Raw genomic sequence first — 16,387 nt, 5'->3', positions numbered from 1 at the left:
TGTATTTTACTCTTTGTAGTGTATCTACATTTGTAGAGCATCGACATTTGTAGAGCCTGTGCTATAGCTTCCAGAAACCACACAGAGCCCACAAACATACGCTTTTTCTCAGGATCCCCTCAGCAGCAGTCTGCTTGTTGGATGCTAGCGACGTGTTGTGCTCAGCTTCCTCAGGACTGTCTTAGCCTCTCCCCTCCCAGGTGAGAATGTGTGTAACATCAAGCAATGTGAAGGTGTAGTGGTAGAAAAAATAACAAACTGGGAGCAGCAAGCTGCTACCATAAAAATAGCTGGCCTGCAATGCTCACCCCCCTGCACACATCCCACCTCCCTCCCCCAGCGCAGGATAGGCATGGGCACAGATGTCAATCCCTAAACACCTCCCAGTTGCTCTAAAGAAGAACAGGCAAGAGAACAGGGCATGAACAACCCTTTCCCGCTGCCTTGTTTCTCTTGGGCAATATGAACATACACTGAAAAGCTCTCATACGCTAAGCCTCAATAATTTCAAGAAACATAAGATGTACACCAAGCCAACTGCTATCTGTATATGTCTAGTGTCACAAAACGTGAAAAAGATCAGTAACCTAAGTCTCTCCCTTTGTCTAGAAAAAAATACGTGATCTCCCAGGTAGTAGCTGGGTAGCACGGTGTTCCTGCTCAGCAGCTGTAATCTCAACTCATTTCACTAGGCAGGCATTGCATGAACACAGGGTAATGTTTCCAGCAAATCTACAAAGGAGATAAGAGATGGCAAGGACGGACGTGCAGAGTGAGATGGGATGGAGGAGAAAAGAAGGAGAAAATGCTGTTCAGCCAAACATGAGGCACTAGTGTGACTTTATTGAGAAAGGACACCACAAAGTAATGCAAAAGACAGAAGCAAAGTCTCAGATGTTTACCAAGGAAGATCTTGACAGTAAGTCAGCCACAAATGAAAAGACCCAGAAAATATGATTCCAGTTTTACCACCCTCGAAACAAAATGCTATTCTATTGATCAAAGCTATAAATGAAATCAGAAACTCATGCAAGCATGTCTTGTAAGTTACATATTTACCATGCAAAGTCACTATAGTAGCATAGAAATGGCTGAGCCATTCACAGAACAAGAGAAAAATAAATTCCCTCCATCTGTTTGAAGGAGCAACCTGATCTTGGAACGGATTAGTTATAGCTGGACAAGACTTGCTCTGCCAAAGCCTGCCTACAAAGCCAGTGATCAAAACAGTCATTTTTTGCAACATGCCAAAGAAAATATGCACTAGAAAGCAGCAGAGGCTTTGAGGATTGTAGTTTGCCATATATAAGCAGAAAGGAAGGGAACAACTTCATTCCAGCACCATAGGATTCATTTGGTGCGGAAAATGTATGCATATCAAGGTCAAGATATGGTACAGAGCTCAAAGAAATTTGAAGGCAGATATTTTTAACAGGAATCGTATTTTAAAATAAGGGGGGTTTTATTTCTTTTTTTAAGGGTGAAATGGTGGGAAGGGGAGGGGAGAAAAAGAATGGGAAACAAGATAAAAGAAGTTCCTATTAAAGAGAAGAATGGGAAATGCACATTTTTTCTTTGAAAAATAGGTTAGGCTTAATTTTGTCCTTGTACTTACAGAAACTAATCAGAGAGATTTGACATTGCTGGGAACCTGCCAAGTGCAGCAACTCGTACATGCAGTGCCCCTGTAAGACTCTCACTGCAGCTACTCAACAGAGCAAAGTCACTTCAGATATCTTCTTGCATGAACTGATAGTGCAATCTCATGGCCAGTCATTCCCCACCACTTTCTCCCTGACAAAGTAAGAGCACAGCAGAAACTAAGCACAGAAGCTAAATGGGTTACCTCACGTCAAGTCCTATCAAAAGTTATCCATAAGTGCAGAGATGGAACAGTTTTTGCCACTCTCAAAAGCATTCCAGCTCAGCTAGCTCTTTAAAAGGTGTTCTTAACTTTAAGCAAAGCTTTAAGCTTAATGCACGAATCATGCTCTTAGACTATTTAATAGAGGATATATGGCTTTTTTAAAAGATCTGCAGCGAGTGGCTGGATTTCCCATGGTAAGATTTGCAGTCTGTCTGCACTGCAACTGAAAATCTGTTTTCAACATGCGTAGATGTTCCTAACCTATATAGCATAAGTAGCACTGACAAAAATCATGTTTCAGAGAAGATTCAAGTCCTTATTGTATAATGATTCCCCTGGAACTACAGTCATGGAGTGTAGTTGTTCCACAGCATTCAAGTTTGTGGTTTTGTGTTTTCATTGCTATTATACATACTATTTAAATTAAGCAAGGCCAAGACACAACTCTATAGGTTTTAATGATAATAATTGTGATGGCAGACATACATATTTGATCCATCATCCTCATGTATGGTCTTCAACCTTTGTACTTAGAAAAAAACCCACAACAAACAAAACAAAAAATACTTTTGTCTCACTGAGTATCTGAAGAATTTAAAGACGTATACACTGCGTGAAGAAACGCAGAGCAAACAGCTTACACCAACATAAGATGTAAGTAGTACAGTTGCCACTGGTAAACCAATGGCATAGGTAAGCATGTTGTCAAGGTGGAAGTTCAAATCACATAATTATACAGCATGTTCATCTAAGTGCTTTATTGAAAGCTTACATTGGCCTGGCATTACAGATCACAATCAGTGCATGGTTCTCCATTATTATGTAGTGCAAATAAAGGAAGTGGGTGTTTATGGAAAGGTTAGCCTATGAACAATGACCCCCAGCCTAGGTAAAGTCTACACAATATAATCTATATGACTGAAGAGATGAAAAGTAAATTGATTGTTAGAGGGTGCCTGTTCTTCTCTTCCTCTGCCTCTCTGTGATCAATTCTCTTCTCATTCTTGAAGATCTCTCTCAGATCTCTTCTCATTCTTGAAGAGACAGTGGAGGTTTACTGCTTGCAAGTTATTTCTGGGTGTATCCCATCATCACTGGAATCAGTAGGGTGGTGCAACTGGGAACCCCAGTGTTTAGGTTCCTTTAGTATCTAATGGCTAACCTGTTGAAACACAGAGACACCAACCATCTTTAATTCCTATAGCTTGGAGCTTGGACCTCTCTCTAGTAAAAAGCCCATGGGAGCTACTGAACGGCCCAGCAGGTGTCAGGGACGCTCAGCGTTTTGTGAGATCAGATATTCGGATGCAAAGATTCTTGGTAGAAATATGTTTCCTCATTTAGAGCTGTGGTACTGTTCACGATGACATCATTTCAGCAGTGACAAATATAGCTGAGTCTGCTCTTTCCTACGCCATATAAATCCCTTGACCTCAATCAGATCACTGCTGATTTACACTTGTGTAAATGAAGTCAGAATCAAACCCATGGTATTCACAAATGTAGGCCAGAGTAAGCATTACTCACAGACAAGAGACAACCCTTCAGAGGAAGGAAAAAAGATCATTTTCATGCAAATATCCTTAATAATAAGGAACAAGAGATAGAAATAAGAGTATGAATGAAATGCAATCAAGAACTGCTCGGAGATCAGATTTGCTTCTAACTTTATGATGCTGCATCAGCTCCTCTCAAAGTAGCTTAAACCCCAAATTTGACCTACCTGAAACTTGTTATATGTAATTTTTCATCAGAGATCTGTGAGCTAACTCAATCCCTAGGCTTGGCTTTGAAGGTAGCTGAAGGTGCTCAGCTACTCACAGGATCTGAAAAGATTTGATTGCTGTTCTCTATGAAAATGGAAACTCTTTTTTTTTTTTTTCTGAGATCCAGAAATTGCCCTCAAATCGTCACACATTATCTATTTATTTATGCATAAACAGTGGCATTATGGTTTGGAGAATAGGGGCCCTTTGATGGGAGGTAAGCTTGACTAGCCTATGGGAGTTTACTGCTATGCATATAAATGAGGCCATACATACAAATATGCAGAACAGACAAGTGAAAATATACAGCATCTCTTTAAAATGAAATACTTTGATTGCTCCAATCACAAGAAGTTGTAAAACTACCCTGAAGAATTAACCGCCTCAGAACATGCTAACTACATCCATCATAAATTCGTCTTTAGTTTCTGTTATCATATCACTGTCTCTTGGGACCCCCAGTCCTGTCATCATTTGCCCTTTATAATTTATTCAGCTTGTACTTGCCTGAATCCTTTCTACTTATCATTCATCTTTACAGTTGTACATAAAATTAGATTGATCCTCCTATGGCAGACATGTCAGAGAGAAAAGTTGTCATTGAATAACACATAAAGCAAATGAAGGTCCAGCAAAAGCTTTTGTTGAATAACTTGGAAATCGTCCTTTGAGAGCCAAAAGGTGTCAAATTACAAAGACGAGACAATGCTACCTTTATAATTTAGCTTTTGCACACTGTTTTTCAATTGCCACCCAATCTCAAACACAACGCAGAAGCCTTGTTCCCATTTTGCATATCAAACTAAGCTTGGTTAGCCACCACAAATAAGATGAATACACCAGTCTCAGCTGAGATAAGAACATGCATCCAACACACTGGTTCTGTCAGAGTGCTTGCACTGTATCCTTTTCCTCCAAAGCTTTTTGGACTGGGTGGCAGAGAGAGAGAGTTTACTTTGTATTCTAGAGGCTGCTGTATAGGGATACAGAAGCCAATCTTTAACTAGTGAAATGGAACTTTAATGTTTACCAAGCAGATAGGACCCAGGTGTTTCATCTCATCTGGTGAACAGAACAGCACTGTCAAACTACAGAGTTTTTTAGTAAATGGAAAGTGCATATGGTTTCCTCTCCCTCACTTGTCCCCTCCTTCCCCAAAGCAAGATTCGAAAGTCCTTTTAGTGGCTGGTCAGTCAGGAAGAGGAAACAAGGAGGGGGGGGGGGAAATAAAAAAAAAAATCTTTTAACCATGACATTGACACCTAAAGATTCTAAAGCACTGGAGAATTTCTACAGGAATGATTTTTGCAAGTCTCTTACCTCAAATCTGGTTTTCTTCCTTTTCATCTTCATTTTTAACTTCAGAAAACAGACATGTTTCTCCCAAGGGAACAATTAAGTGTGTTTTCTTTCAAAATCTAAAGGGCATGGTGAGCAGGCTGTGTGTTCAGCAGGCTACTTTAATCAATGGAACCCATCCAGCCTGCCACTGCTGACCAAATTACAATTTACATTGGTAGACAAAACTTTTGAAATGGGAAGGTGTGGGAGTATAATACCATTTTTGGCATAACATAGTGTGCAGGGTGATATGTGGTTTAATGGTTTTCTAACCAGCTTTTGGAAAAAGCTTTGAAAAATTAAAAAAAAAAAAAGACAATAAGACTATAGAATTACATCAAGGTCTGCTTGAAAGGTGAAATCCATGCTATATGTGCAGGACTTCTGAAGTGAGTTAGACACTTATGTCTCATTTAAGCCTTGTTTCAAGGATTCAAGAGGGACCATATTTTGCAAGACACCCTCTCCCCTCCTTTCCCATGCTAAGGTGTTCTTCCTCACACATACATAAGAATTTGAGCCGGATAAGACCAATAACATTGAAAACCTTTTTTTTTTTTTTTTTAAGCTAAGCACAACTTCACAACTCTAGTTTCATTAGAAAGGTTTTGTTGCTGTTGGTTTAAAACTGGGTTTAATAAGAGTTTTATGAGCTCACCTGTTTTCTAGAGTTGAAGATACATATTTTTGCACATGATGAATAAAGCAGAATGTATTTTTTCTAGACAGCAGAAGAGACAAAGGATATCAGAACAGTTAGGAGGAAAGCTAATTATTTAGCTGGGAAATTTAGCATACCAGTAGTACCGCTCTCCTTTTCAAGAGGAATAAATACAGTAAGAAAACCCGGTCTGTTTCCCAGCCTGAATAAGCCATTCAGATTGCTGAGGTTAACAGTTTCTTAGCTACTTAATTTCATAGTTATTCTTTGTAAGTCTTACAGGGAAGTTTTAACATTATGCAAAGACTCAGTGCCTCCAACCAAGTATACACGGACTATTCACTCCCATTGCCTGAGAGAGCCACAAAGAAGTAGAGGGAAAAAATGCCGCTGTGCTTATCATACATGAGCTCAGTTTATTTGTGCTATAAATAAAAGCAGATCTTGATAGCATAATTACATTTCTCAGCATTATCCTCTGCCATTCACTTCAGAAAGAAAAAGGAAAGGGGAGAAAAAGTTGGCTTTGCTATAATTTGTAATCAAAATGACTACACTTAAAACATAATTTTATTTCTCTGATTCCATTTCCTGTGGAGCTTAGTGGGGCAAATAGATAATATTATACTAAATCTGCACACAAATAATTCTCACATCCCCTGCACTGTCATTGTCTAGATCACTTTCACCCCTTCCCCGTGCTTTCGCCAAGACCATGGGCTGTGTTTTTGATATTGCATTTTATCATTGAGAGACATACAGCATCAGAAATCCCAAGGGTGAACCAACTTTTACTTTCTCTACTTTCTCTCTCCTGTTCTCCCAAATTACTCTTCCTTGCCTAATTTGCTTTTCATAACATTGAATGAGGGGGTGGGGGGGGGGGTGGGGAAGAAAAGTGGTTTCCCACTATGAAGGATTAGCACAGATTATGGCGGACAGTGTTAATTATAGGTGGGGAAAGAGAATAGTGCATCTCTCCAATCTGTTCTTGATTTCCCCCGTGCCTGTCTGGCTGGTAATAAGCCTCCTTTAATCTGGCAGTCCCCTTGGTGAAATCAGCGCCACGGACAGCAATATTGATTGCTTCTGAGAAACCATCACAGCTGCTCAACCAAATTACCTTTGATATGTGACCTTTAATGTAATTACTGCAACATCAAAGCATTTCTATAAATTATTAAAGAACTAATATACTTCATCATCCAGCTACTCTATTATCTGTAAAATAAACAATCACAAGTAAACGCTAGAATTTGAATTGTCCGACGCTCGCAAAGTACTCTTTACACATACGTACACACCCTGCTACGTTAACCTTCTGTTTCAGGCAAGACAATTTCAAACTGTCCAAAACAGCCTAATTCATTTAGATGAAGAGGTTTCAACTAATAATTTAATGTTTTACATTCCATTCTATTTGCTTCAAAATATCTATCACGATTCCTTCCCGCCCAAAACCAAAGTGCCGTAAAGACTTTATTAATCAACACATACCTGCTTGGAAGTCTTTTGATTATTCCACAAGATGACTTTATGTCCCACATATAACATAGAAATATGTGAAGCATATTTCTGTCATCTTACAAAGCACATCCAGAAAGTAATTACTGTAAAATATGTACATGTAGCCACTCCACTAAAAACAAAGTGATACATAGCTAAAAGGCAAGGCATCTGAATCTGGACACAAACTCCTCATGCCTCACCATTTCCATACATTAGCATTCGTGTGCATATTATTAAAAATGACTCAATTTTGTGTTTTATAATACAAAAAACACAAACAGCAATATTGAAAGAGCAGTCAAATACACAGTTTACTGGGGGAAGGGAAGGAAGTGTCTCGATTCAACAGCTCACTGTAATACTATTTTCTTTTTTCCTATACCAGGCTTGTTAATTATTTTTGATATCTCCTCAGTAGTGCTGTTTGTGTAACAGACAGTAAAGGGTGAAGAGACAGTGTTATATATGTGTCATTTGTGAACTCATGTGAATGAGGACTTAGACCCCTGACCTTACAAGTGTTTTTTATTTTATGGTGATGAACTATGCTTGATATTGTTCGTGCATGTTATCAAGAACAGTCAGGTAAGTCATAAATAATTCTCTGCTACTCACACAGGAACCACAAAACAGTAACCAGGCATGATAGTTTATCAAGAGACAAGGCTGGTTTCCTTAAATAAACTACAGTGACATCATTCAGAAGATGAGTTCAGAAACTTGGCAGAAAGCTGTATGCAGAGGGTTTGCTGGTGGAAAGTAAACCTTTATCCTGAGACAAACAGAGCTGGAAATGAAAGGGATGGGAGAAGTCAGTGCTCAGAACTCTCAGAAACCTGGTTGTTATTTTAGATGGAGGATTCACCGTTCCCTATTCAATCAGACCCTGATATGTCTCCTCAAAATGTTAAACAAAACAAAAAAGCCTTCTGAAGTCAGCGTGGCCAGCATGGGCTATATGTGATAGAAATTACATAAACTAAGGAAGAAATGTTTTGCCTGCAGTCTAAAATCAGTCAGTATAACCCTTGAAGGAAGTCTTAATCCTAATGCAAAAGCTTGTTGAATTTTGCCACTGACCAAGACAACAGTTTTTATTTAAGAGTAGTGATTTGAAATCTCTAAAATGCAGACTGAGATTCAGAACTGTGGAGATGCAAATAAGTGATTGAAAAAAAAAAGCAAAAGCAAAAAACTAAACTCAAAAAAATTCCCCCAATGAAAGCTTAAACTATCACTTGCCCTCCCTCCCCAACTCCAAGCCCTCAATCTCACTGACCCACTGTTTTCTGGAAGATATTCCCATCATAAAACTTCAGGATGAGATTTTAACCTCATAGAGAAGATATGAGCTCCATATAACAAATGAATAGTCTGGCTCCTAATGAGAAGAGTAAACAATCTCAGTGAAAACAATTGAAATTTCAGTTAGTATCTTTTAATTACACAACACTCTGTTTATCACAAGCATATATCCAGTTTTGATAAATATATATTTGATTTCAAGCATGTTTCAGAAAAATTCAGGTAAAATTTTACCTGAAACATCCCTATTTAAAATATTTCCATTTTTTGCACATCCACTTTTACTGTTTAGAGGAGAGAGAAGTAAAAAGAAAGAATCACCTGTTGGAGGAGCGGAGGAAAAGAAAAAAAAAGAAAAACCTAAACCCCAACAAGACTCAAGTTACTTTCAATCTACGGTTAATGAGTTTCTAGAAAAAATAATTCAGAGGGAGTTGTCAGCTGACAGAAATGTATTTTTAGGGAATGAAGTATGTATATATTTACATAAGGTATGGCCTTTAAAGCAAAGATAGATGTAAATGAGCAAGTGCGTGGGCATCTCCATACTGGCAAGGTGGCATAGAGATAGGTAAATAGACCCAGGATGATGGAAACAAGCAGAGCAGAATTAACACTTTCTTCAGCAACACAGAACAACTGACGTGTCTTAGGTTTGGTGGAAAGGCATGTTATGTGTACTTAGGTCATTCAACACCAACTAATAAGGCCAAGTTTTGGATCAATTTCCTCTCAGTTTAGATGCAACCTGGAACCCTCAGGATCCCACTCTCAATTACCTGATCACTAAATTTTGTGTTGTGAAACCAGCCCTATTCTAGCCGTAGGAGTACTGCACTCAGCTGTTTCCAATCCACATACCCTGTCTGAATCTAAATAGTCTTTCTCTCTCCCTCCTTCCGTTACTGCTAAACTGGAAACCCATCCCAGCAGGGCAGGTCTTCCCCACATAATGCTGATTCTATTTTTAGTTCTGCTTGTGTTGTCTGAACCTTAGATCTTGCTCATGTGAATAATTTTCCTCATTATCTTGTGTTCGTCTCTCCTCTCTCTCTTTTCTCCTTGTCTCACCGCCTTTCCAATCTGCTACAGCTGCTTGAATACTAAAGTAACTGAGTCAAACCACTTTGTCATCAGGAATATGTTTTCATTCCGTGATAACTCAATAATGTGATCTGTTTCTTGATTTCTTCCTGCCACACCTTGCTTCAGAGAAGAAAAATGGTAAGAGTTAGCACCTGGTGACCACTTCTAATACTACATTGTAGTGGTCAGAATCCTAAAGCCTTTCTTCAGCTCAGTAAGCTGGTAGAATCCAGCCCATAACCAGTTAATTACTGTTTTCCTGACTCCCAAGAAGAGCAAAAAGCTTTTCATTTTGTGCATGGAAACAGTTTGGGTGGGTTGGTGGTATGTTGATTTTATTAGCACAATGCAAATAGTGAATCATCCAGGCAACGGGAGACATTATGCTTCCAAACCCAAGATGGGAACTCCATATGTAACCAATTTTAGATTTAAAGAAAAAAGAGCTATTGATCTGGACTCACCCCCGGCAGTGTCTTCTGTTCATGCAGTGCACTCTGGGCCTTTAAAGCCGACTCCCTTTCGCAGTATGTTAGGAAGGCACAGCCTGTAAACAAAAGGCAAAACCTCAGTAAAAGCAGTGCTTCAGAGGGGATCTGTTTAAAATCGAGACATAGAGTAAACCACTTTCCTGTCATCACCCCATTCCCAGTAAATCAATCATAAAAATCTCTTCTTAGTAGAGCAGTAGTAGAGTCAATAAACGAAGCTATCATTGCTTCCTCTGAGCCTTGATGAAAAGTGAGCTATGAGTGCTTATTTTTGTCTGAATACATACTTAAGCATCAGATACAACGGGTTGCACAGGATTAAGGATCTCAGAGAACCCACATGGTGGTCAAGGTGGAGTGTGAGATGCCACTCTTGCTCCAGCAGCAGCACTGGGAACAAACCCCTTATTGCCGTATCATGCCGAGGTCTTATGCCCTTTTTTTTTGTACCAAGTACTTCAAGTAAAGGGCATACAAGGACTTGGGACTTCCTACTGCAGAGGACTACGCCTATTGTTTAGCCTGACTTGCATCCACAAGTAGTCTCCCTGTTTGCATCACACGAGAAAGCCACCACCCTGCACTTGCTGCTGCAAGGGCTCATTGGCTTCCAGCCTTGCTTACAAAGACAATCACAACAGAGTCTGAACAATCAATCCAAAACATCCATGTTGCTTTACAGATCATTAGACCTTCAGAGACGTTCAATGGATCATGTCTTTAATTCTTCCAAAAAGTTGTCTGATCAACTACGAAGGCTAAAGCCCTGTCATGGTAGGGCAGACCAAAAACGCTGCTCTGCCTTCTCTGTCCACCTCCATTTTTCGCTTTGTGAAAAATCTGGTCAATGTTGCATTGTCTTACACTAGTTGCATGTGTGCCTGACGTGATCAGATTGTTCCTTCTTACTGCAGTATACTGAAAACCTGCTAGTTCCTGCAGCAAAAGAAGTGCTTGTTATGCAGAAGACACATTCTCTGAAGTTACTACAGAATGTCTGCAACCTCGCCAGCTCCTTGACATGGAGGTATCTTATCTTTCAAGGTTCAGGCAGCATGTCCATCAAACTGTGGGCATCTTCCAAGAGCAGCACAACTACAGAGAGACTATCAAATTAAAATATATGTCCCATAAACTCATCTGGACCCACCCGCGTTCCCCCCATGCATCTAAAAATGTATGCAACAGTAGTCTATGAACCCTTTTTCAGCTCTGATCACCACTGTGATCTTTTTATCCATACAATGTTTACTGGTTTATCCAAGTTGGTTCCTTAGACAATACTATTGAAGAAACATGCACTTGTTCTTTTCTTCTTTACAATGTTTTTAAATAGATTATTACACACAAGAGTCTGGGGACATGTATTTATTTTTCTATAAACATATATATATATTTTCTTAAAGATTGTCTTGTAGAAGTCACTCTAATTCTCTCACAATGAAGGTACAAGCTAGACAAATGTTTCCGTTTGACACAGGGAAAAAAAACCCAACAACTATTTTTTGCCCTATTTCTTATCCTGTATTGCTTTCTGAAGGTCTTGTTCCTTCCAGTTTATTCAATCCAATCACATTTATTATGTCTCAATAATTGTGACTCAGAAGTTGACAACCAAGGAAGGAGACTGAAAAACAGCAAAAGTTTGCATACTTTAATAGGAATTATTTGGATTCATTCCCCTCTCACTTTAAATGGATGAGTTTTCAGTTAGTCTGCATCTACCACAGAAAAGGAACAAACAGTGGTAGAGTTTACAGCTAGTAGAAGTAATGGATTGAAAAGGATCCTTAAAAGTCACCCATAGCTTGATAATCAAATGGGAAACTATGCTTAAATTTAATTTCAGTGCTAAATCACAGGCTGAGAGCTCTCTGTTGACTAGACACAATAAGAAAGTGTCCCTTTAGTAGCAGACGTGGAGCAGCTGATACAGTCTAATTAGGCACATCATAGTGCACTGTTATAGAGATAAACTATGCAGTGTAAAGCTCTCATAATGATAGCTATATTTTTCTCCTCATTGTGATGACCATGACAACAGTTCAGGGTAACAATGTCCTGCAACTCCTACCATGTCATGGCTGTAATTCAGACTTAGTAGACAGAAGACTACCCCTCTCTAATGGAGCTCGTTTAGTGTGTAGGGGTAAGTTCTTATCAAGGAGGAGCCTCTTTTAAGTCCTCTCCAAACATGTTGGGGAAAGTGGTAGAAGTAGCAGACTCTCCAAATCAGAACTTAGAATGCATCCAAACATCATTGAATTCCCAAACAAGGTGAATAAGGACAGAAAAGCTTTGAAATGGAAAAGAAGGAATCTAGCCTCTCATATGGTCAGACAAAAAAAAACACAGGTTTTTCAGGGACAAAATATGTTTTCTGGAGGTATTTCTTTTTCCCTTGCTCCTTAAAAATATGTCATGCACATGAATTACACTCTATTTCAGTCTTGTTGGCCAAAAAGTAGTTTATTTAGGAAAAATAATAACGCATTTACTTTAAGTAAACCCTGATTGCTTAGAGACAGTAAGTTCCATCTCAGAAATGGCTAGCTGGAATAAAGTAGAGCTTAATGTTCATAATAGGCCTCAAACCAGAACTTGGAAAGGCCGGTTCATGGAGCTTTTTTGTCTTTGCTTTACTTATCACCAGATCGCTCTCTAAGGCAGAAACTCAGCATCAGCCATCAGCTAGAGCAGTATGTTTCAAAATCATTAACATGTGACTTGTGACAAAATAATACATATCTCTTGTTCCATCCTGCAAAAATTTCCATATTTCATCTTCTTATGCACTAGAATGAAAGGCAATAAGATTTTCGCCCCCCACCCGCCCTACCCCAAGGCGGGTAAACATTGGAATACTTGGAAACATTGAAATACTTGATCTGTCCTTTGTATTAAATTCTTAATGGAATTACGAGCGTAACACCTCTTTCAGGTGTTACTTTCCCTAGGCTACCTCTTTCAATGTGCATCCATTTGATCCCTCCAAACAATATTAATTCCTGGAGTATGTTGCTTAAAGATAGAGCATTGAACACACAGATTAACACTAAAGGATACAATACCCTAAACAACTTGGTCTTGAAATAATGTCATATGAAGCAGCTATAGTGGGTTTTACAGAGAAAAGTCAAACTGGTGAAAAAAAGTGTTATTCTTCATTTTGATTTCCCAGATGGAAAACAATTTCAGAACAATCAATTCTCCCCACTTAAACTTTTGATTGTGTACAGAATCATTTGTTTCACTGGAAAAAAAAATCGTTTTGATAGTAAACTCCTCAGTAGCTCAACTTAACAGTTCACTTGCCATCGGCTGTTTGGGCTGGCTGTGAATCTGACTTCGAGGTGAAAAGTTTCATATTCCATTACAAATCGTTTGCACCGTTCAGACTCCTGGAATGGCCTGTGTTCAACAGGATATTGAATATTTCTGAACACATCTCTTAAGGAAAGATAGTGAAGGCTGTGCATTATTTCTGTCATCTACTTGTACGAGTGATAACAACTAAGTGAGTAAAGTTCTTGAGAATTGTATGTGAATTTGAACAAAAAATATTTAATTGACTAATTATTGATAATAAAAGACTTGCTCCTAGCTTCCTCATTTCAATTCCATTTCTCTCAAACATGCCAAGATTTCCAGACATATGTCAATCAGCTAAAAGATGTTTTGTTTGAATTGTGTCTTTCCAGCTGTTTATTTGCTACCAGTGGACAGCTCTTTGGGCTAGCGCATAAACATCTGGAAACTCCCAGCTGGCAATTAACTCTCAACCTATTGAACGGCAGTCTCTTGGAAACATGAGGACATATCAAGTGGTCTCCTGGGAAACAAGGTTGTTAAAGATAAGGGGGAAACAAAAACAAGAGCTTGAGATGAAAAAAAAAAAAAAGTATAAAAGCTCTGTTTTAATTTTACCTCTAGGGAATTAAATAACGTAAATAATAATTGCATGGAATACAGATGGATAATGATCACACTTATGGCAACTTCAACCCCACAGTAAGTCTCCTGAAGATTTTGCACAAGCCTGGGAGGCAAAACAGTCAGGGGACACAGTCTGAGCTGAGCAGAATAATTCTGGAAATTAAGAATTATTCCACCCCACCAGTACTCAGTTCACCCTGGGACAAATGAAAACACAGTCTTTTCACTTGGAATCTCAATGCTTATCACTTCAGTAAATCAGTTGACTCTCAGCCACTTTAAGCAAAATAAGTTGTTCGGACCAGCTAAAAACATTGGTCACCTAACTCAATTTTAGCTATTTAACTATTTTAGGGTCTACCATCAATGGCAAGACATTCATTTGACCTAGCATTCAGGAGAGGAGTAAACCTCTGGAGAGGCCTCTCCTCTACACTGGGTATAAGAACCATGCACAACCTGCTCAGGTGCAGGCTTTCAGCTTCAAAGTTGCATGTTCAGAGCATCAGATTCCACTTGCCACCTCTAACCTCCCAGTTACCTCAAGTGTATGCGTTATCTGTACCTTAATTAATCCTTGTTATATATTGTGGGTGGTGAAGATGATGCATACTGGAGATCTATTAATAACTGTAATTAAGGGCTTTTTCCTCCTTTCTCATTTTATTCTGGCAGACAGCCACAGGTATCCTGGCACAGTTTCTCCTCTTTGCCCATTGTTTAGATGAAAGAACAAGCACTTAACGACTTATGACCCTTTCTTTGCATGATGTGTTTTGGTGACATCTTATGATTTTATTAGAACTACATAACCTCATACAAAACATGTCTTTAGCTTTTTCATACATCTAGATACAGAAGCATTGTCTAAGAGCTGGACTATAACCACGATCATTTCCAGGTATTTGCTGTCTGTCTGAATAGGGCATTAAAGACCCAGTCTAAATCTAATGAAAAAATACTCTAGACACTTCAACAGGATTTGGGAAAGGGGTCCTTAATCTTTCTGGGCCTATGTTTACTCTCTGGCATTATGAGGGAAAATTAAGAAGTTTGTTAGGTGCTTTAAGACTCTTGGATGAAAGCCAAGAGCTAAAGCAGATTCTGAGCTCAGAGGTGTAAATCCAGTCAATGGAAGAGCTTGCATGTAACTCAGCAGAACTATGCAATTACACCAGTATAAAATTAGGTTCATGATTTGATTTATAATCTATCGTCTCTTTCAAGAATCCTTGGCTCAGATACTGACCTCTGCTAAATTGGTGGCAATCCAGAACAGTTAGGATAACCCTAGATTTTGAGAAGGCTGGCTTAAGTGGTCTAAATCCGTTTTTGATTCACAGGTGTTTTAGATTGTAGAGTATGCCCTCAACCAGTTATCACAGGTTAGCTGACAGGTGATAACTTCTGAAACTACAGCTCTTTGTATACCTGTAGGTGTAACTAAATCAGAATCATTGCCCAAGAAAAGATAAAACTATCACAAGTCTGTCAGTTTTTTGTTGTTTTTTTCTGAGTTAATTAGCTTCATGCTTTTATTTACAGTAATATTCATTGACTTTAAGAGTGAGGTTTCCTAAATTGGCCTTCCTGTGTTGTCTTCTGTTTAGCACACGAGCTGGTGAACAAGATACCCTTCTGTTAACAGCTATGCAAGAAACAACAAAGAAATTACTTCACAGTGTATAATACCGCAGAACCTTTTCCCCTACCACCTTTAATGTACCTAACTTCCCACAATCCCAAGACAGAGAAGCCAATGACTTTATTCCAGTAGCATATTATGGAGTCCAAGAAAGCAAACTACAATTCAAGCACAGCTATTCAAGACCTTCATGCTGTATACAGAAAACGGAGGAGAATAATAATATTGCGTACCTTAGACCACATGCTAGTTAGTGGTCATGCTCCAACTTAAGAATAGCTACAGTCTTGCAGAGAAGCTGCTTTGAGAGCAAAATACTTGCATCTCCGGGAAACAGGAACTCTCAACTGGTCACAGGTCTGAGCATCTCGTTCAATGATGCTTCTCTCTCTCTCTGTGCTTTAATTACCTTTAACACATTTAGACCAAGGTATGCAAGTTATCTGGAGGACCAGAGATCTGTCCCACATCTTTCAAGCCCTAGGTTTGTGTTTAAGAGAGCTCTTCCTCTGAAAATAAAATAGTTCTTTGCTTCAAGATTCAGAGATCTGTTACACAAAGAAAGATTGCAACAGTTAAGGGAACTCTTGCCTTAAAATCAACATCTCAGATTACGTCTCCTGGCTAGGATTTCAAAGTGAAAAAGAAATCTTTTTTTTTCTTTAACTATCCTAGTTCTACATGTCTGGTTTTGAAACAATTCTCATTTGCTCTGTCTACAGTGGACTGCCCAAGGTTTAATCACTTGAGGGTTTCAGAGATTGAGCTGAATTTTCTTGA

General features: G+C 38.9%; 1 protein-coding gene across 50 annotated transcripts in view; it reads right to left on the bottom strand.

Moving 5' to 3' along the window:
- Positions 1 to 16,387, bottom strand: part of CELF4 (CUGBP Elav-like family member 4) — a 724,170-nt gene that overhangs the window by 618,637 nt on the left and 89,146 nt on the right. For all 50 annotated transcript variants that reach the window (XM_086629112.1, XM_086629073.1, XM_086629095.1 and 47 more), the window contains one exon: positions 10,000 to 10,082. In XM_086629112.1, coding sequence (XP_086485238.1) covers positions 10,000 to 10,082 — 83 coding nt within the window. The remainder of the gene's footprint in view (positions 1 to 9,999; positions 10,083 to 16,387) is intronic.

Source organism: Tauraco erythrolophus, chromosome Z, assembly GCF_009769465.1.
Source record: "Tauraco erythrolophus isolate bTauEry1 chromosome Z, bTauEry1.pri, whole genome shotgun sequence".
NCBI classification, from domain to species: Eukaryota; Metazoa; Chordata; class Aves; order Musophagiformes; family Musophagidae; genus Tauraco; species Tauraco erythrolophus.
This window is presented reverse-complemented; position numbering and strand designations above follow the sequence as displayed.